General features: G+C 40.9%; 1 protein-coding gene across 7 annotated transcripts in view; it reads left to right on the top strand.

Moving 5' to 3' along the window:
- FAT3 (FAT atypical cadherin 3) overlaps window positions 1-26,526 on the top strand; it is a 695,104-nt gene that overhangs the window by 578,429 nt on the left and 90,149 nt on the right. For all 7 annotated transcript variants that reach the window (XM_060771117.2, XM_060771116.2, XM_060771120.2 and 4 more), the window contains 3 exons: window positions 17,002-17,198; window positions 19,376-19,529; window positions 21,978-22,211. In XM_060771117.2, coding sequence (XP_060627100.2) covers window positions 17,002-17,198; window positions 19,376-19,529; window positions 21,978-22,211 — 585 coding nt within the window. The remainder of the gene's footprint in view (window positions 1-17,001; window positions 17,199-19,375; window positions 19,530-21,977; window positions 22,212-26,526) is intronic.

Raw genomic sequence — 26,526 nt, forward strand, 5'->3', positions numbered from 1 at the left:
TGGGGGGGGGGGCTGGGTATCGGAGGCACTGTGCTGCACTGGTTCCAGTTGTAACACTCAGGCAGATTCCAGATGGTGGCACTTGGAGATAGCCACTCCTCCAAAAAGGTGCCATTCTATCCCCAATGCTTTTTAATATTTACATGAAACCACTGAGAGAGATCACCTATAGGCATGAGGCAGGGTGTTATCAGTATGCTGATGACACCCAAATATATTTCTCCATGCCTTCAAAAGCAGCTACAGCTTCCTTTCTTGCGACACTGGATTTGTGATTTACTCTTTTGTGATTTTATTTATTTATTTCTAAGCTAAACTGAAAATATTTATAGAAAATCCTCATTGAATAGATGGAAGCTCAAAGTTTTTAACTACCCTATAGCCCACCCACCCACCCCTCTACCCCCGCCCCATCTTCATCCGACCCCTTCCCTACCTACCTCCCCACCCTACATCCCTTGGGAGTATCGCCAATAACAGGGCACCCCTGTATTTTTCCTACTGCACTATCCGCTATATATTGTTCTCCCTCTATCTATGTATTTATGTATCTATGTATTTAATAAAAATTTATTAAAAAAAATAAAGATGTTGAACAGGACTGGGAAAAAAAGCAGCTACAGCTAAGGATAGTGTGTCTCCTCTGAATGAATGCCTGAAGGGGTTAATAGATGAGGAAAAACAAATTGAAACTAAATCCAGACAAAACAGAGGTGCTTGCCATCACGGTGCTATCGAGCTCTTTTGTGGGGCTCTCCCAGCGGGGGAGATCCCTGAAGACCGCTAAAGGGGTCTTTGACCTCGGTGAGCAGCCAGCGAGAGCCAATCCAAAGCGCAAGAATATTAAGAATTAATCTCACCAGAGGCTGAAGAGGTATCCAGTGACCGAAGCGTTTATTTCTGCGATTCAGCTGAAAAGGATGCGATTGCAGTGATAGTTCACATACAAGCATACAGCACAAAGATTTTCCGGCATTTTTATACAGTCAGAACAAAGGAAAAACAGTTTGAAAATCCCGCCCGCCCTCCGTCATCTGGCTTCACCCTGATTGGCTGGCCCCGGAACAGCTGGGAGGAGGCTGGGCTGCACGTCCCACCCCTTGACCAATCAGCGAGCGTTGCCGCCTCCAGGGGGCCAATCGGCGCCTTCCTAGCGCCTCTGAAGATGGTCCAATCAGCAGGCAGGAGGCGGGACAAAGTTTGACAGTTCGGGGGAAATTGGATGCCCCAGGGGGCATCCGCCAGCTGTTATGGAGCCTTTGTTCTTATCAGCGGAGTGGCAGGCAGGGGGGACAATGGGTTTCCTGGCCCATGATCGGATTTGGGAGGGAGTTTGAAAAGGTGAAAAGAAAGAGCTATTGATGGTATTTGGACCTCGGAGTCTTGCAGACAAGGGCGGGGCCTTGTAAACAAGAGGGATCAACAAATACCTTAGAAATTGATATAATCAGTCCTTTTTCCTGAGTTTCTGTTGACCTATCTCTTATCTTATTGTCTGCTCTGAAAATAAGCCTTGAGACAGAATCAATCACGGGCCCATGCAAATGTAAATATGGACTGGTCTTTGGAGGACAAAGGGTTTCCTCTCTGTTGGTAGTAATCCTTGGGTCACATTCCTTTTATTTTTATTTGCCCCCTTTTGGGGCAAAGGGGGTCAGAGAGGAAGAGCGGGGAGGGGAACCAAAGTATATCTCATTCTATTACATACATTTCATATATCTTATACATTTCATATTACAAATCCCATTCCCATCTCCAGCGAAAGTTTATTAATAAAAATATCCAGTTACTTTATTATAGAAAGAAATTCACGGACTCCTGGTGGAGGCACACGCAAGCGGAGGCTGCTTGCGAATCGGAGCAAGCCTGAGCTGGAGGTTTACGTTTAAAATGTGGCAGAAAACAGTCCGGGATGTGGCGCAGAAAGTCAATAGGAGAGGGCAAACAAGAGAGTCCAAGGGAGGTTTCCTGGCTGTGGTCTGTGGAGCAATGTCCTTTGGGAAACTACATTTCCCTGAACTGGGGCCAGGGTCCATGCCTGGCCGCCTTTCCGGGACTCCTGCGGGTGGCCGCAGTGGGTCCCTGGCTGTTGGATCCAAGCGGGAGCGAGCGCTGCCGCGGAGGAGCGGAAAACCCAGTCAGATTGACAATCAGCTGTTTCTCTGCAAGATAAAATACTTAAAACAAAACTAATTTTTCCCCGGGTGAAGGAGCCCAAAACGAGAAAAGGGAAATGACAGTTAGTCTTAGAATTAGTTGCAGAAAAATATAAAATTGGAACGGCGGCGATCCGCCATCTTAGGTGTTCCTGTGGATAAGGGGGTCTGAAATGGCGGTTTCGGTATCCACGATCTAAGCGAACGCAGATTCGGGGTCCGGGGGGCATTCGAAGGCGCCCCCCGCGGGCTCACGGCTCTCCAGGGCCCAAAAAAAGGTTTATTGCAAGGTTATTTGGCTTGAGTCAAGAAAGGATACAAAAGTAGCATGCGGAAAGATAAAATGTTGCAAGATTCAAGTACTTTTATTAGGGGGAATGTTACAAGGTAGGCAGAAGGGAAAGCAAGGAAAGGCTGAGTGCAGTCTTATTATTGAACTGCCTGTTGGAGCACATTTCACTCGTTTCTTCCAATTGTGACAACCAGGAACTGCGGAACTCTCCGCTGCAGTGCAGACCAGTCAATGGCGGGCCCCTCCCCCCCGCCATCAATGGATCAACCAGTCCTGGTTGGGGTTACATTCCCCCTGAAAGACAGTGTTCGCAGCTTGGGAGTGCTCCTGGATCCATCTCTCCAAATGTCAGGCCAGGTAGATGCGACAGTCAGGAGTACTTACTATCAGCTTCAGCTGATCCGCCAGCTGCTCCCCTTCCTAGAATTGGAGGATCTGACAGTAGTAGTGCACCCACTGGTAACATCAGGTTTGGACTTCTGCAACATGTTCTACATTGGGCTATCCTTGTACCAATTTCAAAAACTCCAGCTGGTTCAAAATATGGCAGCCAGACTGGTTACGGGAACATCTAGGAGTATATTACACCGATCCTAAATTCACCCCACAGGCTGCCAATTAGTTTCTGGGCAAAGTACAAGGTGTTGGTTTTGACCTTTAAAGCTCTTCATGGTTTGGGTCCATGTTACTTAAAGATTGCCTTCTCCCATAAAATCTGCCCCACCCATTTAGGTCCTTTGGGGTGCAGTTACTCCAACTAGCCAAAACCCGACTGGCAACCACCACCCACATTCCCTTTTCTTGGCCACTCCACAACTATGGAACGACCTGCAGGTAGAGCTCCGACTGCTGAATTCAACAGGCCTACCCAGAAAGTTTTAATGAAGATTTTTAAACTCCATTGTATGCCTAATTTTTTTTGTGTATTTTGATATGTATTTTATGGAGGTATGTTTTGATATGCATATTTTACTGAGTGTTTTAAAATTATTATGTGTTTGTTTATGTTTTTGTAATGCAACAACCTGCCTTGAGCCGTAAGGAGAGGTGGGCAAGAAATGAAACTATTATCATATTTATTATTATTGCTACTCGCTTCTTGTTAAAGGGTACTGTGATATTAAATCAATGCAGTAGCACAAGGATGAAAAGCACAGCTTCTTTTTTTGGGGGGGGGGGGGTTGCAATTGAATCAGATTTCAGAATACAGTAGTGAAGAAACGGTACTTTCAGGATTACGGGTTGTGTTGTCGATTTTATTCCAAATTTTAAATGAGCTATCCAGGATGCTAGACCCTCTCCCAGCAGCTTTCACCTTGGATAGCTCCTCTTATAATCAGAATAAAACCCTGGGCAGATTCACTATACCAAGGACATGGAAAGGTCTAGCCATTCCTGTGTATGGCAAATCAAGTCATCTCTATAGCAAGCCAGACCATGACAGAATTGAGTCATCTACAATAGCAGAACTGAATAGCTGCCTGCAGTCCATACGTGCTACCCAGTTCCTTCAGATTTTGCTGTGTGTGAATTGACATACCTATTGACACAATTGCTTGTAGGAATTCAACATTGCAATTTTCTCCCCTCGTGATTGCAGGTTTATCGGCAACAAAACCATTTCTATCAGTTTGAGCCTGAATACCTGAGATGATTTGCCACCTGATAGCAATTTGACAAAATTTCTTTTGAGTAAATGCTTTGAAGACTGAAACAGGAAAGTTTATGTGTTGCGAATATGAGTACAGACATAGCAATTTGTTGCCAATTTTGATTTAAACTTGTCTTCCGTGCATTGGCATCATGACTCAAACAAGTGACATTTTCCTTTGAAAAAGCAAAGGTTAAGAAGTGCTAGCATGAATCAAGACCCATTGCTTTTATGTCGCTTGTTTAGACACGTATTGCAGTCAATAAAATAATGAGCATTGCATTATATTTATTTCTTAAGAGGCTTGTATATAAGAATATATGTTAAAAATACTTTACTCTTACAGATTTGGGTATAATTCAAAAGCATAGCCATGTATCTGAAGAAGTAGACTTAGAGCATCTACACTATTGAATTAATGCAGTTTGACACCACTTTATCTGCCATGAGTCAATGCTATGGGATCATTGGAGTTGTAGTTTGGTGTGGCACCAACACTCTTTGGCAGAGAAGGCTAAAGACCTTGTAAAACTACAACTTTAGACATGTATTGCAGTCAAAAAATGGGCTTGTTGCCTTTTGTGCAGAATATTTATTTCGTAAGAGGCTTGTACATAAGAATAGAATTGCAGATTTTAAAAATACTTTACTATTGCTGATTTAGGTATAATTCAAGAGCATAGCCATGTATCTGAAGAAGAAGACTTGGAGCATCTACACTGTTGAATTAATGCAGTTTGACACCACTTTAACTGCCGTGAGTCAATCCTATCGGATCATTTGAGTTGTAGTTTGGTGGGACACCACCACATTTTGGCAGAGATGGCTAAAGATCTTGTAAAACTACAACTTCCGTGATTCCATAGCTGTGAATTGGCAGTTAAAATATCAAACAGTGTGAATTAGTCTACAAATGTGTTGCCAACTTTGTTCTCTTGGTTAGTCTTTAAGGAGATGTGGGTATATTTTCTTTTTTAAAGAATCATTATTTGCCTCAGTGAAAAACTCTGATCACAGCCCATCCCAAAATGAGCTCACTATCAAGGCTGAAATGTTCCGGTGGGATCCATTGCAATGTTTTCTTTGCCAGAGCTCTTCCATCATTTCGAGGCTCGAAAAGCTGTTCTGTAAATACAATCATGCCATGACCATTTACTGAACAAAGTATGAGTAAATGGATCACTGAATTAAACTTGAGGGAAAGGGATAATTAATAAGAACTGTGTTTGTTATACTCCAAGCAGTCTTTTGGATCTCTCCTCCAAGGAAAGGCAACAATTATGTACAAGATGTGGAAAATCCATCTTGAATGAGAAATGTAAAATCATATGACTGTCTACTGTGCTCTTGGGAGATCTCAGCACATTTTTGAAGAGCATGTTCTTCTAAACCCGCATATTTTATGGACCCTGATTTCAGTAAAAATTATTCCCACGATTAGCAAGTGATCCACAAACTATAAACTCCATGATGTTATTGCATCAGTAAGTCAACACTTCACCATCATTGGGATTAATAGTTGGCAAAATTCCTGTAAGTATTAGACCAGCTTTCCTCCTTTTTCAGTCTTACTTTCACAGCTTTCCCCTGCCATGAACTATATGAAAACCCAACTATATTCACAGTCATTTATAATGTTTATTATTCATCCTTTACCCAAATGACTTGAAGCAAAAGTATGCATAGTTCCTCCTCTTGTGCAGAATGTACTTTCTGTGCAGACTGTAGCTTTTGTGTTTGTTGTTGTTCATTCATTCAGTCATCTCCGACTCTTCGTGACCTCATGGACCAGCCCACGCCAGAGCTCCCTGTTGGCCGTCACCACCCCCAGCTCCTTCAAGGTCAGTCCAGTCACTTCAAGGATGCCATCCATCCATCTTGCCCTTGGTCGGCCCCTCTTCCTTTTGTGTACTTGTTGCCTTTTGTGTACTTCATAGAATCATAGAATCAAAGAGTTGGAAGACACCTCATGGGCCATCCAGTCCAACCCCCTGCCAAGAAGCAGGAATATTGCATTCAAATCACCCCTGACAGATGGCCATCCAGCCTCTGTCTCACAGTCAGGAAGTTCTTCTTCGTGTTCAGATGGAATCTCCTCTCTTGTAGTTTGATGCCATTGTTCCGCGTCCTAGTCTCCAAGGAAGCAGAAAACAAGCTTGCTCCCTCCTCCCTGTGGCTTCCTCTCACATATTTATACATGGCTATCATATCTCCTCTCAGCCTTCTCTTCTTCAGGCTAAACATGCCCAGCTCCTTAAGCCGCTCCTCATAGGGCTTGTTCTCCAGACCCTTGATCATTTTAGTCGCCCTCCTCTGGACACATTCCAGCTTGTCAATATCTCTCTTGAATTGTGGTGCCCAGAATTGGACACAATATTTCAGGTGTGGTCTAACCAAAGGGGAATAGAGGGGTAGCATTACTTCCCTAGATCTAGACACTATGCTCCTATTGATGCAGCCCAAAATCCCATTGGCTTTTTTTTTGCCGCCACATCACACTGTTGGCTCATGTTTAACTTGTTGTCCACGAGGACTCCGAGATCTTTTTCACACGTACTGCTCTCGAGCCAGGCCTCCCCCATTCTGTATCTTTGCAGAATGTTGCCTTTTGTGCAGAACATATCCATTTCTGTTCAAAGATTCTTACATTTCTTTTCACTGAAAACTTCAAAAAAAAAGTTAACAAAAGTAGACCATTTTTATGTGGGATATTTCAAAATTTTCAAGAGACCCTTTACTGCAGAAGATGAAAACTATTTGGGAGTTTTCTGGAGATACCTAGTTTGAAAACCTCCAGTTAACATTAGGATTAAACCTTCTCACCTGAGTCTTTTCCATGCTACATGTGTTTGTTCTGAGCATCACATATCTCATCTTGCTTTTCAGTAGAGTACCCATATGTGGAAAAAGCACCATGCTAAATCAAACCAAAGGTATATCTGGTCCAAGGTTCTGTTCATAAATTGGTTCGCTGCCCATGGAAAATTCACTTAAACAGAACACAAGTACAGTTGAACTCTCCTACTGATGTTCTTTGGGTACTGACAGACAGGGATATAATATATCCAGTATTGTAGGGAATATGATTAGGGAGTATTGTAGGGAATCATGATTAGTGGATTGCATTGTAATCCATTCATTCATCTCAGAACTTTCAAAAATGATGATTGTCTTTATATTCTATGGTAGTAAAATCCACAATTAAACATGACACAATAATGTGTCCTTTTCACAATAATGGCTGCATACATCAACCTGGTGTCCTGTAGATTGTGATATAACACGAGGAGACTATACATGAGAACGGTATTCTTCCCCAAGCATGACAATATATGGCTCATCTACATCTACCAACATTTGGACGCAATCCCGACCAAAAATGTCCTACACTATCCCCAGAGGTGTTTGGACGCTCTGTCCTCTGCCCATGAGAGCAGGAAGGAAGTCTTCACAGTCCAGCTAGGCCAAAACTGATTCTGCACGGCTGGATCTGTCACTTTTCACTTTCCTGCTGATCCCATTGCCATGGCAGATAGCTAGAAAGCTTGGGAAAGCCTCTATCCATCATGGGATGCCTTTGTTGACATTAGCAAAGGCTCCCAGCATTGTCCAGGAGCTCTCTCAAGCTCCCTGGCCATCTGGCACAGTGACAAGGGTGACAACGTTGGGGTCCATCCCCTTTTCCCTATACGAATGAGTGCAAAGAAAAGGGGTTGGTTCTACCAGCCCAGATTGACAGCAGATGGGTTTATATTGGAGCCATTTTGCTGCCCATGTCCCCGTTCAAAAGATTTCACCTTACTTTCTGTCCCTGTGACACTTGGATTTTGAAAAATTTGGCTTGTTGCCTGTCTGAGTCCCTCTACGGAGGTTGAGAAGATCGGGATATACAAGTTTTAAATAAATAAACAAACAAGGATTAGTAATGAAGCTTCAGTGGAAACTCCTCTTCCCATGATATCTCTTTCAGGGGTGAATTTCCTTTCCTGGGGGTAGATTTCTCTTACTTCCTGTTGTCTCAGCCCTATTCATAACTATGAGTCATTTGTAAGTTGAATGTTTGTAACTCAGGGACTGCCTGTATGTATACTCCTTCTCTGCCATCTTCCATAACACTACTTACCAATATAGCATGGAAGAAATACAGCATGCCACTTAGGAAATATAAGAATTGTCAATCTAGTAGTCTAGTAAAACGATATGATTACATTTGATTTAAATGTCTGAAAGTTTTGAGTTAGAGTCATGGGGGTGAAAGTCTCAGCATTTAAAACTTAGTTTTCATGTGCCTTATTAAAATGTGTTTTAAAGCCATTTATATTCACACTTTAAATTCCCTGTCATCTAGCTGAGCTCAAGTTTGCCTTGCAACATTTACTAAAAAAGTGGGTGATTATGAGTGTTATTAAAACATGAAGTAAACAAAAACGGAGAGAACTACAGATTTTTCGGAGCTTTGAGGAAAGTTGCATTTGGAGCAAATGCTTAGATGTTGTGATGCTCAAACAGGAGGCGGGAATAAAAGCCGCTGACAGATTTTTCAAGAATCCATTAAAGTTTACAGCCAGAAATCTTCAATTTTTGTTTTTAAAGATCAGCAGTAGACATGAATTAATTAGAACATCCTTAAGACATTGACTCTGCTCATTCATGGAAAAATCAATTATGCACCATAGAAAGGTCTATAAAAGGGCATACCAAGTATTTGGGTGGGAGTGTTAAAAAAGTAGATACCCAAACTACAAACTCATTCCTCTTTATAATCATAAGAATATATAAAGTATTTTGAGTGGGTGATATTTTGCTTTTCATAGAGCATCTTCTCAAGGATGCTTCAGGTGCCAAAGAGAACATCTTCAGCACAGAATGCAAACAGCTCGTTGCTTGACTGAAAGCATTTTAATATTTACTAGCTGTTCCCTGCCACATGTTGCTGTGTCCCAGTCTGAGTATATGTCTTTTGTGTGCATATGTGTGTATATATTTGTGTATATGTGTGTTTGTGTATATATGTGGTTTTGCGCATGCATTATAATGTCGTTATTGGGTTTTTTATTGCTTTTTAAGTCTCTTCTGCTGTGTTTTTCAGTGTTTTTCAGAGTGATGGTCACTTGTTGGCCTGATACTTGTATTGTGTCCAAATTTGGTGTCAATTCATCCAGTGATGTGACTCAGCTTGACTCTGAGTCTGTCTGGGCCTTCTGAGCCTGACTTTGGCCTACAGGATGATGAGGAGGCTGATGGGTTACAGATTCCTGTACATGTTTCAGGTGGGGGTGGCTGCTGAAGGAGAAACAGCAAGTCAGTTCTCAGGGGAAAGGAATGTTCCTGCAGTTAGAGAGACTGATAGCGAGAGTGAAATCTCACACGGCCAGGTGGAGGATCCGTCCCAGCTGGACCCAGATAAGGGGTTGCATAGCCTTGCAGATAATGAATTAATGAGCAGACAAGATCGTTTGCAATTAAGGCTTTGGAGAAGCACTCGCTTGGCCAGCAAGCGAGAAGCCAAAGGTGCCCAAGGTCAACGCAATGCTTTCATGTTCGCAAAGGGTATTTAGTCTTGTAGCTGACAGGCAGTTGTTGTCAGTCCAACATTGCTCTTTCCATGTTAACTTCTGGGATTTGTCCTGACATTTCGCAGCATGCATTTGGCTTCCTGAGTCTGGGATTTGGGTCTTGTTTTCAACTGTTTTACCATGGACTTTTGTTTGACCATTGCTAAAGGATTATGCTTCATGTTTTTGCCTTTGGATCTTGGGAACTTTGCTTTTACATTTAAGTCTGTTTTGCCATGAAACTATTGCATTTTTATTTCTTTGTTTTCATTTTGCTTTCCTGAATAAACTACATAAACCTACAGCCTTGGTGTGGTGGTGTCTGGAGCAAGGTGAAAACTACCCTGAGTTGCAACACCCACAAACAAACATTACATTTTATTTATATAGATTTATTTATTTATTTAAACCTTTTGTATCCCGATCTTCTCTACCTCCATAGAGGGACTCAGGCCGGCTTTCTGGCCCAGTAGCAAACTTTATTCCCTATGAACATGTTGAGTGGTGGGTTTTTGTGTCTTTGGGTACTTACTGACCCTTGGGGTATAGTGCTAAACTTGTGTGAGTAGACCTATTCGAAGACTACTTCAATGCCCAGAATGTGCTTCGAATTAGCAATTTTGTTGTTCATACATAGAGGTCCACAAATATTTTGGCCTTCAACTCCAAGAAATCCCAACAGCTGGTAAATTGGCCAGGATTTCTGGGAGTTCTCAACCTGGGAACCCACAGGTTGAGAACCACTGACTTATAGGGTTCTTCTTCCAGAACAGTGGACACTGAAAGATTATATAAAATAGCATAATAAAATGGTGGGTTTTATACTTACTTACTTACTTAGGTGAACCCTCGTTGTCCGAGTAGGATTGTCTTCCAAGATCGGTGTACTACCAGTGGGTCTGTAGGTGACTGTGGAGCCCTATTGATCTGCATGTTCTCCCGTAGTGAGGGCATTGGTTTTCAGGTGGAAGGGGGTCCCAGTTGGGGATGGCTTGACATGCCTTCCTCTTTGCACGTTTCTCTCTTTCGCCCTTCATTTGTGCCTCTTCAAATTCTAGAGCACTGCTGGTCACAGCTGACCTCCAGCTGGAGCGTTCAAGGGCCAGGGTTTCCCAGTTCTCAGTGTCTATGCCAGAATTTTTAAGGTTGGCTTTGAGCCCATCTTTAAATCTTTTTTCCTGCCCACCAATATTCCATTTTCTGTTCTTGAGTTCGGAGTAGAGCAACTGCTTTGAGAGACGGTGGGTTTTATATAAAAAGACAACATCAAGGTTTCACTTTTTGAATTTTTTTTAAAAAAAATGTTCCCAAGCTGTGGATGGTGGAACTCATGAGTCCGGGATCTGTGAATATGGAGGACTGACTAATTCTGTCTAGCCTCATAATGGACTCTGCTAATGAGATTTCAAGAACCATGGAAGGCTATCTATCTCAGTGACCAAAGAAGGCTGGACGAGGAAGGCCTTTATTCTGAACCAGCAGGGTAGTGTTTAATCACCATAGAAATGATCCATCAAAGGAAGTTCAGAGGGATACCATTGTATTTCATCTATCCATCCATCCATTTATCCATTTATACTCTCACTTTTTTCCAAGCTGAGATCTTATTTATTTTCTAAATACAAGGAATATGTAAATAAAGCAGTTGCATAACAGAGTAGTTAAAACTGCGGACTGGATAATTCTTGCAGCTGTCCCCAATCATTTGCTTGTTAAATGTTTTTGAGTTCAACTCCCATTATCTTAAACTACAAAAACCACTCTCTCCATTCCTTTCCCAGTTGTTGGAATAGGCAAACCTAACCTAGTCAATTTCAACCAGCCTCCCATTTCTCCAGTTAAAATTATTTTGCCGTATTTCAACATCTGATTACATTTCCCCCCTTTCTGGATTCCTAAATATTTTTATACACATTTTTTGACAAAACACATTTTTCATTCTCATTTCTAATGCTTTTTGTACACACTTATTCAATTGTATGCATATTCTTCCAAGCAGTTTTTCCATGTGTTCAGCAGCTTTAGCAAAATAAACAAATTTCTGTACACATTATTTCAGAATTCTGCATCACTCCTTTACAATTTTGTATTTATTTATTTAAAGCATTTATATTCCACCCTTCTCAATGCTGAAAGGGACTCAGTGCAACATATATAAGGCAAACATTCAATGCCAGAACATAAACTATAGATATACACATGCATTAAAATCAGTTATATCCACTTTAAAACCAATTGTTTAAACCATCTCAGAACAGCCATACCAGATCTGGTCAGCAGGGTAGGGTTTCCTACTATTACCTGATTGCACTGTCCCAAAGGCTTGGTCCCACAGCCTTTGAAGGACAGGAGAGAGGGGGCTGATCTAATCTCACCAGGGAGGGAGTTCTACATGTTCTAGGCAAACAGTATTAGGCAAACAATATCTTTGTGGGTTTAGGTGTGTGTTCTGCAGGCTCTGAAAATATGAATATGGTAAATTAGCTTTGAAATGTGAATGGAGAGGAATTCCCATACATTTCCCCAAGATGCTGTCGCTATTTCCAAAACAATAGGTATGTTATTTAGACACAGAGTGGTGGCAACCACTTTGGGGCTTTCATTAACCATTCACTGAACCATCGGTAGTAGGGGCCAGGCAAGCTTTGTCCTTCAGATGTTTTCAGACCACAATTCGAAGAAATGTTAAAAATACATCCAGTTTAACAGAATGGTAATTGTGGAATTCAAATGAGTGGATATTAAATAACTTTGTATAATGTATAAAATTGTTCTAAAGTGGCATTTGGGGACTTTTAGAAGCAAGGTAAATATACTGAGCCATCATTGTGCTAAATCATACACTATCATTTGATGTCCTACACTAGTTAAGAAGCTCAATAGCAGAAGTAGCTATGTTGAAGATGATTACCGCATGGAATAGAAAAGTAAATATCCATTTTAAGTAGATGATGATGATGATGATGATGCCAGAAGGGTAATAACCTCACAAATCCTTAAAGTTCTGGCATTACTTCTCATTTTCTTTCTATTGCAACGGTTGTTTGGGCATTAGCTCTTAAAATCTCTGACCATTGGCCAAAATGGAGGAATCTGCTTGGAGATGAAATCCAAAACTAATGATTGGGTTGTTGTAGGTTTTTTTCGGGCTATATGTCCATGTTCTAGAGGCATTCTCTCCTGATGTTTCGCCTGCATCTATGGCAAGCATCCTCAGAGGTAGTGAGGTCTGTTGGAACTAGGAAAAAGGATTAATATATCTGTGGAATGACCAGAGTGGGACAAAGGACTTTGGTCTGCTGGAGCTAGGTGTGAATGTTTCAACTGACCACCTTGATTAGCATTTGATTGCCTAGCAGTTCCTGGAGCAATCTTTTGTTGAGAGGTGATTAGATGTCCTTGTTTGTTTCCTCTCTGTTGTTGTGCTATTCTAATTTTAGAGTAGCCAGATTTTGTTCATTTTTATGGTTTCCTCCTTTCTGTTGAAATTGTCCACTGAAATCCATGCTTGTGGATTTCAGTGGCTTCTCTGTGTCATCTGACATGGTGGTTGTTGGAGTGATCCAGCATTTCTGTGTTCTCAAATAATATGTTGTGTCCAGGTTGGTTCATCAAGTGCTCTGCTATGGCTGACTTCTCTGGTTGAAGTAGTCTGCAGTGCCTTTCAAGTTCCTTGATTCGTGTTTGTGCGCTAATGATGTTTTAGAATTTCTGTCCTAATCGTGAAATGGCCATGTTTTCTTCTCAGATGAAAGTATCTCTACCTTGATTTTGGGAATTTTGGTGATATTAAAAAGGAACATGACCAGGTTCAATGCCATCATTTCTGTTGAGTAGAATCTCATAGACTTTATCCTCTCTCCTCCTTGCTGGTTTTTCCTGTTGTACAAATGTGATCTAATTGCTAGCCTTATTTTTTAAGCTATTCCTTTAATGACTTCTCCTTAGGTCTACTTAAGATCCGTGTATCTTTGTGTGTTCAGTTTACTCTACCCCCTTTCCCGCATATGCACACACCCAAATGAGAATTGTAATGAATACAGAAATAACATTGCGGTGTGATAAAACCCTTCATTAAAGGATTACTTAATGGAGCCTGCTGCATTCCCTTGATTGCATAATCAACAGCTAATGAAATTGTCTTGGTAACAAGAATGAGGGGGTTGTAGTACATCCTCTCTTGAGACTGAAGGGGAAAGACAATTGTACCGTTGTGAAAGGGAGGCTATTGATTGCTCACCGTTTGAGTTTGATTGCCCTTAAGGGGTGTCAAACAAGGAGATCATCTCAGAAACACGGCATAAATGATTTTATTGTCTTGGAATGTTGTCATTTTGACTCTCGCATAAGAGAGAAAAGCACCTCCAGCTGTTGCCATCATAATCTCAGGAGGAAGATGGCCACAGTTAGTTAAATGGTTCTTCATTGTTTATGGTGTATTCTAAGTGCTAGGGGGAGGTGGAGGGGAGAATAGGGTGGCCCAATCTGAAAAAAGGAGATGTTGAAATTGGGAAGTACTAAGTGGCATCCTTGAAGTGACTGGCTTGACCTTGAAGGAGCTGGGGGTGGTGACGGCCGACAGGGAGCTCTGGCGTGGGCTGGTCCATGAGGTCACGAAGAGTCGGAGACGACTGAATGAATGAACAACAACAAAAACAAGTGGAGTTACAAAGAGGTTCCCTGAAAATTGTTGTTGTTGTTTATTCATTCGGTCAGTTCCAACTTTTCATGACCTCATAGACCAGCCCATGCCAGAGCTCCCTGTCGGCCATCACCACCCCCAGCTCCTTCAAGGTCAAGCCAGTCACTTCAAGGATACCATCCATCTATCTTGCCCTTGGTCAGCCCCTCTTCCTTTTTCCTTCCATTTTCCCAAGCATCATTGTCTTCTCTAAGCTTTCCTTTCTTCTCATGATGTAATCAAAGTCCTTCATCTTTGCCTCTAAAAAATTTCCTCTGAAAATTTTACAGTTGTGTAAATGAATGTATTCTATCTCCTCATTTTGAACCTGATCATTCCTTGGACAATGTGCTATAAAGAAGGGTAAAAAGAGAATGATATGGTAGCTTGCATATATTAGGAAAATAGGAAGATACTTGGCTCTGAGTAAGACCAAATATTAACCAACTTAGCTTTCAAAATGAGATGAGGTCAGGTGTGTTTAGGTGTTATTATGATATATTATCCAACACGGATTCATCACAGCTAAGAATTTAGAAACCTATGTTTGCACGCTTTCTGAGCTAATTAATGTTTGTATTTCCCACACAGTGACCTCAGTGATTACTTTAATGGGCTAGATACAGTTTCCGTTGTGCCGTTGATTACGCAGTTCCAAGAATTGTTCCTTTAATACTTTAGCATGGCCCTCTACTCCTCAATCCTCCACTCTCCACTCTATACAGCCCAAGGACATTACTCTCCCATCCCTGCCACTGAACTTTGCACTTTCCCATTGCTCTATCTAGGAATTTTGAACAAACTCAGAGCCCTCTGAACTCAGCACTTTTTATTGCTACCATGGTACTGTTTTCATAATGTTATGTTTTATTGTGATATGTTTCTATTTGGTTTGGTTTTGTTTTCATTTCATTGCATTACGTTTTAACTCTGTGCTTGTTACTTTGTAAGCTGCCCCGAGTCCCTTCGGAGAGATGGAGGCAGGGTATAAAAATGAAGTTGTTGTTGTTATTATTACTAGTTTGAACTGGGTTGTTGTAGGATTTTCAGGCTATATGGACATGTTCTAGAAGCAGGCATCTGAGGATGCCTGCCATAGTTGCAGGCGAAATGTCAGGAGAGAATGCTTCCAGAACATGGCCATGTAGCCCAAAAACCTACAAAACCCCCATTGATTCCAGCCATGGAAGACTTTAACAAAACATGAGTTTGAACTCATTGTAGGTATAGTTAATCTTGGTACCCATCTAATGTCCACCAATAGCAAGCTCCAAAAATACAAAGAGAAAGAGAAAGAAAAAGGCGAGAATAAACAGCTAAAATAGAGTTGAATTTGGAGATCCAAGTTGAAAATATTAATTGGGTTGTCATGAACTAAATATGGATGAGAACTTAACATAAAAACCCACGTCAAAAGAAAGATGGTTATAATCCTGTTGGTTAGTCACGATTAAAATAGATCCATTGAAATATTTATAAAATATTTTATTAAATAAAATTCTTCATGAAATGAAAATTAAATGGAACCCACAACTCCCAAAAAACAAAATGTACACCCAAACTATTGACATATATATTAAACACTAAACCGAACAAAATGAAAAAAATGATTTCCAACTAGATTTTCTGTCATTTAATTCTTAAACTTCTACCTTTGTCGATTTTAAGTCACAATACAGTTATGCTTATTGAACATTTTACAGAAGAAGAGGTAGCTTCTTTATTTAGTCAAAAATTTTCAAACCAAAACCATTGAGAAACAGAGATGGAAAACTTAGTGTCAATTTAATATAAACCAGTCAGCAAATTGTTCCATCCCTCTACTAGAGCCTATTCTATCTCTTGTCAGCAATCCCTATTGTAGCTATTCCTGGGAGCAGTGCTATCTTGGGACAGCACAATTTTCTCCCCACTAGAAGTATGGGATGGTTTTCACCACGTAGGTGTTTGGTTTTTTAAATTAGTGTCAGGAGCAACTTGAGAAACTGCAAGTCTCTTCTGGTGTGAAATAATTGGCCATCTACAAAGACATTGCCCAGGGGACACCTGGACGTTTCGATGTTTTACCATTCTTGTGGGATTGGTTTTCAGTCCTGCCGGTATATGGGTTTAACCCATGGTACCACTGGGGCTCCTAGGTAAATTCAATTCATTAAATCAGTCTCAGGATACCACCAAAAAAAGTCAGTTTTGACTTCTTTTCAGAATTATATGTACCCTAATCATGTGTCCATAGTCATCCAGAACTGAGCAGCTTTGGGAATATTACTACTACTACTACTACTAATAATAATAATAATAATAATAATCTTTATTGGTATCCCACCTCATCTCCCCAAGGAAATCTGTAGCAGCTCACAACAGTATAATTATACCATTCACTTTGACAACAGCACATATTAATATATACAATTTAAATTAAACAACAGTAAATAATGAAGCAAATAATATAAAAATGAAGCAGTATTTTAAAATTACATAAGCATCATTCATTAAAAATCCCAGCAACTGTTCAAGTGAAAAGGAACAGTAAGATCCAATTTTAGATTTATCTCATACCCCCCCAGCTCACAGGATTTATATATATATACACACATATATACATACATACACACACTCATTTGGAAATTGGTGATAATGGTTCTTTTTTGTTTGTATTTCCACAGGAGGAAATCCAAAAGGAAAGTTTGACCTTGGTCTGGTTCAGAATGAATGGAAGGTTTATGTCAAGAGACCATTGGATCGGGAAGAACAAGATGTCTACCTTTTGAATATTACAGCCACAGATGGGCTCTTTGTCACTCAGACGGCTGTGGAAGTGATTGTCACTGATGTGAATGATAACAATCCTGTCTGTGATCAGGTTCGCTTGACCATCTTTTTTTGTTTGTTTATTGTGTTTTGGTTTCCTTATTTCCTCCCACCTCTCCCCCCCCCCCCCCCCCCAATCCCATACACACATAATATTTTTGTTGTGTCAGAATCATTTTTATGGTCATTGTATTTCAAAATCCCATGCACATTTTTTCATATACATGTTTTGGAAACGGTTTTGTCCCATTATTAATAAACAATGTTCCTGAACAGCTTTCTTTGTTATTTTTACTAATTCAAGCTTGTGTGCACTTTCACCTTGCATGTGTATTCTTGGAACTGCTTTGCAAAATTCTGGAAAAAACCCTCAAACAATGAACAAATACATTCTTTCTTTCATAAATTTCAATTCTTGTGAGGAACAGATTAGAGAGAGGCTTGACTATAATGTGAATTGCTAATTACAACATACTTATTCCAATGCACAATTATAGCAGATGTAAGAATCGCCTTACTGACAATTATTCCCATAGTTGGAATTGACCTCTGCCATAACTGTCATTAGTTAAGGTATTCCAGAGGTTGTGGCTGTGATGACAAGTGAGGAGCTCTATTTTTCCTCCCTGCTCACCTCTTAAACCCTGGTTTCTCTTGTAGTAGTAATAACAGTGAAGATAGAAAGTTGCCTTATTCCAGGTGGGACTGTTTGTCCAATCTGATCTGTCTAGTCTTCGAGTGGTCTAGTCTGATTGACAGCTTCTATTTAGTGTCTATTCTGATTGACAGCCTCTCTTTAACATCTCAGGCAGAGAGAGATTTTAATTAATGTACTTATATTTAATAATTTATCATGACTTAGAATTAATGGAAGACTTCTGCATGACAGAGGTTGGACTAGAAGGCCCAGCTCTATGATTTGCATTCCATTTTTCTGTCAAATGATGCTCAAAGTCATGTAGTTGTCTATTAATGCTTAGAGTCGTTTTCAACCTTCCTAATTCCGCAAGTTCCTCATGTTGTAGTGACCTCCAATCATAAAATTATTTTTGTTGCTACTTCATGACTGCAATTTTGCTACTGTTATGATTTGTAATGTAAATATCTGATATGCAGGATGTATTTTCCTTCACTGGACCAAATTTGGCACAAATACCCGATACACCCACATTTGAATACTGGTGGGGTTGGGAGGGATTGATTTTATCATTTGGGAATTGTAGTAGCTGTGATTTATAGTTCACCTATAATCGAAGAGCATTCCAAACTCCACCAATGATGGAATTGAACCAAACTTGGCATACACAACTCCCATAACAGAAAATACTGGAAGGGTTTGGTGGGCATCGATCTTGAGTTTTGGAGTTGTAGATCACCTACATCCAGAGAGCATTGTGGACTCAAACAATGATAGATCTGGACCAAACTTAGCACGAATACTCAATATACCCATATGTGAACACTGGTGGAGTTTGGGAAAAATAGACCCTGACATTTGGGAGTTGTAGTTCACTTACAGTCAAAGAGCATTCTGAACCCCATCAATGATAGAATTGGTCCAGACTTCCAATACAGAACCTCCATGCCTTGAAGGGACTCGCTGGTGCAAGCCTCCCTCCAGCCTCGCACATTTTCCCTTGCCAACACATACGCATCACGGTGCCATGTGCCGAACATGCCTGCTTTCCCCTCCCCATTTGGAGTCTCAGAAACAGCTCTCCAGTCAATCACAGCTGAGGAGGGCTTTTGGTGGGAGGATTCACCATCTGTTTCCAAAAAGAAAGAGAAGGATAAGCAGAGAAATCTTCAGCCTTTTTTTGCCAAAGGGGTTCTTAAGATCATCAGAAATATATGTTTTCTGATGGTCATTGACAACCCCTCTGAAACCCCCTCGTGACACCCCCCCCCCCGGGGTCCCGACCCCCAGGTTGAGAAACACTAGCTTAGACCGTAGACTACTTGCATATAGAAGTATGATTTAGAGGTACAATAAAAATACTACACAAAATAATTGGCTTATAGAGCTGACGCTCAAATTGGCTAATGGCAATACAGGTTGGATCTCCCTTTTCTGGAAATCCAGAATTATTCAAAAGCTGGAACAATTTGCCCCCAGCTGCTTCCTTCTAGCTTTGGAGGAAGATGACTAGTCACACATTCAATCCATGCAAATGTTTTGTTTCAAAATTGCTCCTACATAGACTTTTATTTCGATTTTTTTGTTCTTAGGTAACATATATTACAATATTTCCTGAAGACATTCCACCCAACAAAGCAATCCTTCAAATGGGTGCCAAAGATGCAGATATTGGATCCAATGGTGAAATTCGGTATTCACTGTACGGCTCTGGGAATAACAAATTTTACTTAGATCCTGAAAGTGGTAAGATGAGCAGAATTTTCATGATATGCATCGTTTTCACATGACCCATTGGAATTTAATATGGAATTGCTGAATCATACAAATTAAATGCATGATGTGGGAATATGAAAAACTATCACATTTCAGTTTATTTTCATTATATGCCTAGTTCTAGTCTCATCCCAGTTAAACATATGAGGTTCCTAAACATTTTTTGTCATCCCATGAGGAAATGTGTTCATATTTCAAATTGTGTTTGCCCTAAAGTATGTATTTTATATGCATTTTCCTCCAGTGCATGCGCTGTAATGGATTTTCCCCATTGACTAAAGTATGTTTATGTGCTTTCCTCCCACATCTGCATTCTAGTTGTGTACATTCTTCATAGACTTGTGCACATTTTTCTTACTGAAAATGCATAACATGTCCTTAAAGCAAGTTGCACTATGTTCTCAACCTCCTAATGCCGTGACCCCTTCATACAGTTTTCTCATGTTGTGGTGACCCCCAACCATAACATTATTTTCGTTGCTTCTTCACAACTGTAATTTTGCTGCTGTTATGAATCATCACGTAGGTATCTGATATGCAGGATGTATTTTCATTCACTGGACCAAATTCGGCACAAATGCCCGATACGCCCAAATTTGAATTCTAGTGGGGTTGAAGGGGAGATTGATGCTGTCATTTGGGAGTTGTAGTTGCTGAGATTTATAATTCACATACAATCAAAGAGCATACTAAACTCCACCAAGGACTGAATTGAACCAGTCTTGGCACACAGAATTCCTATGACCAACAGTAAATACTAGAAGGGTTTGATAGGAGTTTTAGTTCGCCTACATCCAGAGAGCACTGTGGATTCAAACAATGATGGATCTGGACCAAACTTGGCACAAATACTCAACATGCCCAAATGTGAATACTGGGGGAGGTTAGAGAAAATAGACCTTGAAATTTGGGAGTTGTATTTGGTGGGATTTATAGTTCACCTACAATCAAAGAGCATTCTGAACTCCAACAATGAGAGAATTGGGCTAAACTTCCTACACAGAACCCCCATGACCAATAGAAAAAACTGTGTTTTCTGATGGTCTTTGGTGAACCCTCTGATACACCCTTGCGACCCCCCCCCCCCCCCCGCCCAGGGATCCCGACCCCCAGGTTGGGAAACACTGTTCTAATACCAGTCTAAGATGGAGTGAAACCAAACTCATACCCCCTTCCCCAGTTTTGGTATGAAAAGGCTTGGGTGGGTCATGTGGAGATATTGCTGCCTTACCTGGAGAAATCCTATTCATGTATTGTAAAAACAAAGAAAACAAAGGACGGATACAGGTAGCTCTACCCACCCATTGTCGCTTTCCTTCTATAGGAAGGAGTGGCTTGAAAATGAGAGTCCCTTCTAGGTAAAGGGGGGGGGGTCCTTGTGTGACCTAGAATACTTCATTCTGTTGATGCCCCTACCAGGAATATTGTTATGCTCCAGATCATTGTGGAAGAAATTATCATAAATGCTTATAATTTTGCATATATTGTCGAAGGCTTTCATGGCTGGAATCACTGGCTTGTTGTAAGTCTTTCGGGCTGTATGGCCAAGTTCCAGAAGCATTCCTTCCTGACGTTTTGCCTGCATCTATGGCAGGCATCCTCAGAGGTTGTGAAGTCTGTTGGAAACTAGGAAAATGGGGTTTGTATATCTGTGGAATGTCCTGAATTGGGAGAAAAAACGCTTGTCTGGTGGAGATATTTATTATTTATTTATTTACGATATTTGTAGCCCTCCTTTCTCAGACTTACGGCAACAGAATTAGCAAATTTGCTGCTATACATTCATAAAAAGACAGTTAAATCATACTGCCCAACATTATAAAAACATATATAACCAATGAAAACATATGATCACTGGTGTCATCCTGTTAAAATCCTCATCCAGCAGCATCGTCACACCATTCCATGTTCATTCTTCTTATTTCATAGTTACGTATTCTGTTGCACTTCCAAACAATTGTTCAAAAAGCCAAGTTTTTACACTTGGTGATTAGCTGTCCCTGATTGTTTCTTGTCTGGAGATCCCCTGTTTTTGAGTGGTGTTCTTTATTTTCTGTTATGTTTTTTCTCTCACCCTGGGCATACCACAGATATATAAACCCTATTTTCCTAGTTTCCAACAGACCTCACAACCTCTGAGGATGTCTACCACAGATGCAGGCGAAACGTCAGGAGAGAATGCTTCTGGAACATTTCCATACAGTCTGAAAAACTTACAACAACCCATTTTTCATATAGTTGTTGTTGTTGTTGTTGTGTTCCTTCAAGTCATTTCCAATTTATAACAACCCCAACCTATATCACAGGGTTTTCTGAGTCTTAGAATTTGACTCACATGAGGTCAGTTGATAATAATGATAATAATAACAATGTTGCATTTATTTACTTTCCCTTTTTTCCACAATGAATCCATTTTAGGAGAACTCAAAACCTTAGCCCCTTTGGACCGTGAAAAGATCCCTGTGTACAACCTGATAGCGAGGGCAACAGATGGAGGGGGAAGGTTTTGTCAGTCGGAAATCCGTTTGATTCTGGAAGATGTCAACGACAATCCACCCATGTTTTCCTCTGACCACTACACTGCATGTGTCTATGAGAACACGGCCACTAAAGCTTTGCTAACAAGAGTCCAAGCCAATGATCCAGATGTAGGTAAGTGAATAAAGCTACAGAGAATAATACTAGTATTTCAAAGGTAGGTGGAGATTGGTCTCCACTTTAGCTTCACTTTTCTTGTCATGTGTTCATTTCTTCTTAACTTCAGGGCCGAAATAAAATAATTATTGGATTTCAAACCCCTGAGTACCAGGGGAAATATTTGAAAACCTTTGCTTTTATTTATTTGATTGATTGTTTGATTGTTTACCATATTTATATACCACCCCTCTCAACCCGGAGGTGACTCGAGGCGGTTTACAGTCGGCAGTCAATGCCCCCAAACAACATAAATACAGTTAAAAACATTACATATAATATAAACCATATAAAAGCAATAAAACAATAAAAACTATAAGACACAAGTCCTCAGCGTCTCATCACTAAAACCTTTTTTCCGTTGCATCGTCCAATTGTTCCATGGATCTCAATTAGTCTGTTAAACTGTGTCTGCAAATGCCTTCTCAAACAGCCAGGTTTTGACTCTCTTTTGAAATGTTAGGAGGGAGGGGGCCGATCTAATATTCTTAGGAAGGGTGTTCCATAGCCGAGGGGCCACCACTGAGAAGGTCCTGACTCTCGTTCCCGCCAATCGCATCTGCGAAAGGGGCAGGACCGAGAACAGGGCCTCACCACATGGTTTTTATTTATTTATTTATTTCGGGTACTTTTACCCTGCCCTTCTCAACCCCCGAGGGGGGACTCAGGGCGGCTTACAGAAAGGCACAATTCGATGCCTATACAAATTACACATAATGTACAATTATCACAGTTAAAACAATCAAAACAATCAATATACAATATATCATATTAAAACTATTCACATGCTCAGCGTTCGTCTTTCAGAGTTCCAAATACCATTCCTTTAGTCATTTCCTGGCCATTGTCAAAATCCTTTCTTTATCTGCCCGATTGTCCGAATGCCTGGTCCCAAATCCATGTTTTCAGTTTTTTCCTGAAGGAAAGGAGTGATGTTGCTGATATAATTCCACAGGCGGGGGGCCACCACCAAGAAGGTCCTGCTCCTCGTCCCCACCAACCTCACTTGTGATAGAGGCAGGGTCGAGAGCAGGGCCTCCCCAGAAGATCTTAGACTCCGGGGTGGGACGTAGAGGGAGATCCGTTCGGACAGATACACTGGGCCGGAGCCGTATAGGGTTTTGTACGTCAAAACCAGCACTTTGAATTGTGCTCGGAACTGGATCGGCAGCCAATGGAGCTGACACAACAGGGGGGTGGTATGTTCCCTGTATGACGCTCCCGTGAGCAGTCTGGCTGCCTCCCGCTGGACTAGTTGGAGTTTCCGAACAGCTTTCGTTCTATAACTTTCGACCTGCAGACCTGCAATTCTCAACGCTGATTAGCTATTAGGGTCAAACGCTAGGAGCACAAGATGCTAGTAATGAAACATGACAGTATTGATATGCGGATATTAAAAGAGAGATCTCTTGATTCAGCACTCTGTTAATACCTCTATAAATCTTCCCGAGCTGAAGACATGAAGCTATCATAATACACTTGCCATTTGAAAACATGCCATTTGCTTACTTTTATGGTTTGAAGTAAAGGTTTGTTTTTATTACAGAAAAGGAGAGGAAAGAGGACAGCTGGGAGGCTTTTTAATGATTAATTTAGAAAAGTTATTGGATTTCTTTGAGAACCCAAAACAGAGAGATGATGGAGATAAAATCCCATCTGTCCCTCTGTCATCATAAGTCTACATCAGTGGCTTCTTATAACTTAAATCTAGTTGTTACTACCAGCTAGAGTAAACCTGTTGAATCACTTGATGAATTATGAGTCAGTTTTTAACTTAAATCCTACTGATACGGTGGATCTACTGTCGCTGGAATGGGATAGCAGCCATACATTTTATGGAATTTCTCCACATACTGAACTCAACGTTATAGTCTAGATAAGGATCAAGTAGGGAGAGAAAAGGCAAGAAATAGTTTCATGAGAGAAATAAATATGTGACAGGTTTACATGAGAGCGGTATATGGGTTACATGGGAAAGATTATGCTTTGATTTGCAAGATTATACCTCCATTATACCTCTATTAATCTGGAGAAATCCCATGTCATAGAATGTGGCATAAGCTTGGCATCTGGTCCTACTACTGGCCACAAGTGTAGGAACAATGAGTAGATTGTGGCGCAGCTGGCTGTGTGTCAGCTGCATTAAGATCACTCTGACCAAAAGGTCATGAGTTCGAAGCTAGCCCGGGTTGCAGTGGGTTTCCAACCAATTTTGTGTAGCCTGTTGTCGACCTTTGCAACCCGAAAGACAGTTGCATCTGTCAAGTAGGAAAATTAGGTACCACCTTAAAAAAAAGTGTGGGGAAGCTAAATTAACTAATTTATGAGGCCATAAAAAAAAAGACCCCAGCAAAAGCATGTGGGGAATGTGGAAGTATTTCATCAGTGTTGCAGATGGACGATGAAGTGACAGCTCCCCTGGCAGCCAGAAAAAGTTAAATAGCCTCTGTGTATGTCTGTATATGTTTGGATGTCAAAAATTGGCAATGAATGTTTGCCATATATGTGTACACTGTAATCTGCCCTGAGTCCCCTGTGGGGTGAGAAGGGCGGAATATAAAAGCTGTAAATAAATAAATATAATAAATAGAATCCATTTATAGAAGGGAGGTCAGTCGTTTTCAGAAATTCCTCCCTTTTCCTATAAGACACTCCATAAACAGACCTAATGGTCCTCTGGATAATCCAAAACAAAAGACAGAGTGGACTAAATAGAAGAGGGGGAGTCACTGAAAACCAAATCCATCCCCATTCTGCTTATGAAATCTTTATATTATCAGAAAAGCATTCATTGCATTCTCATTAGTGGCCTTTTATCTGAGGGGATATGATTTGGACTCCATTAACACTGACTTTTAAAGATGACCCCAAAACCAACGATGTAAAAGAAAATTCAAAAATATTCAGAAATGATTAACAAACATATTTTGGAGTATCATGAATCCTAGCAGAGAAGACTCCTGGACTGATGAGAATCATTACAGTTCAAGAATTATTCTGAGCAGAATTAAGATAGTCTGCAAGGCCCTGCTCTCAGTCCCACCTTCTTTGCCAGCGCGACTGGTGAGGATGATAGACAGGGCCTTCTCAGTGGTGGCCCCTCGGCTGTGGAACACCATATCTAGCAACATTACATCAGACCCCTCCCTCTTGGCTTTCAGAAGGAGAGTAAAAATCTGGCTCTGGGATCAGGATTTCAGAGAATGGCTCAGTGCAATAATATAATTGGAATATTACAATGAATACGAAACATCTTTAACTATGATCTTTGGATGGCGTGATTTTAATATTGAATGTAATTTTAATATGTCTTAATTTTAATTCAGTTGATTTTAAGTGTAATGTTTGTATGAGTTTAAGGCATTGAATAATTGCCATATGCCATAGAACATAGAATGATAAGAGTTGGAAGAGACCTCATGAGCCATCCAGTCCAACCCCCTGCCAAGAAGCAGGAATATTGCATTCAAATCACCCCTGACAGATGGCCATCCAGCCTCTATTTAAAAGCCTCCAAAAAAGGAGCCTCCACCACACTCCGGGGCAGAGAGTTCCACTGCTGAACAGCTCTCACAGTCAGAAAGTTCTTCTTAATGTTCAGATGGAATCTCCTTTCTTATAGTTTGAAGCCATTGTTCCATGTCCTAGTCTCTAGGGCAGCAGTAAACAATTTCACTCCCTCCTCCCTATGACTTTCTCTCACATATTTATACATAGCTATCATGCCTCCTCTCAGCCTTCTCTTCTTCAGGCTAAACATGCCCAGCTCTTTAAGCCGCTCCTCATAGAGCTTGTTCTCCAGACTCTGGATCATTTTAGTCGCCCTCCTCTGGACACATTCCAACTTGTCAATATCTCGCTTCAATTGTGATGCCCAGAATTGGACACAATATTCCACGTGTGGTTAGCCGCTTGGAGTCACTCTTGGGGTAGAGAAAGGCAGGGTACAAATAGGGTAGATAAAATAAATAAGTTATCATAAGGCTGTTTTTCACAGAAAAAAACAGTTTCTTTGAAGGAGTCTACACACACACACACACACACACAACCCTCTTTTCTTCACAGAAAATGTTGCAATGAGAGCTCCGGCCCAGCGTACCTGTCCGAACGTATCTCATTCTACGTCCCGCCTAGGAATTTAAGATCTTCTGGAGGGGCCCTGCTCTTGGCTCCGCCCTTGTCACAAATGAGACTGGCGGGGACGAGGGACAGGGCCTTCTCGGTGGTGGCCCCCCATCTGTGGAACTCACTCCCCGGGGAAATTAGATCATCG

The sequence above is a fragment of the Anolis sagrei genome, chromosome 3 (assembly GCF_037176765.1).
Source record: "Anolis sagrei isolate rAnoSag1 chromosome 3, rAnoSag1.mat, whole genome shotgun sequence".
NCBI lineage: Eukaryota > Metazoa > Chordata > Lepidosauria > Squamata > Dactyloidae > Anolis > Anolis sagrei.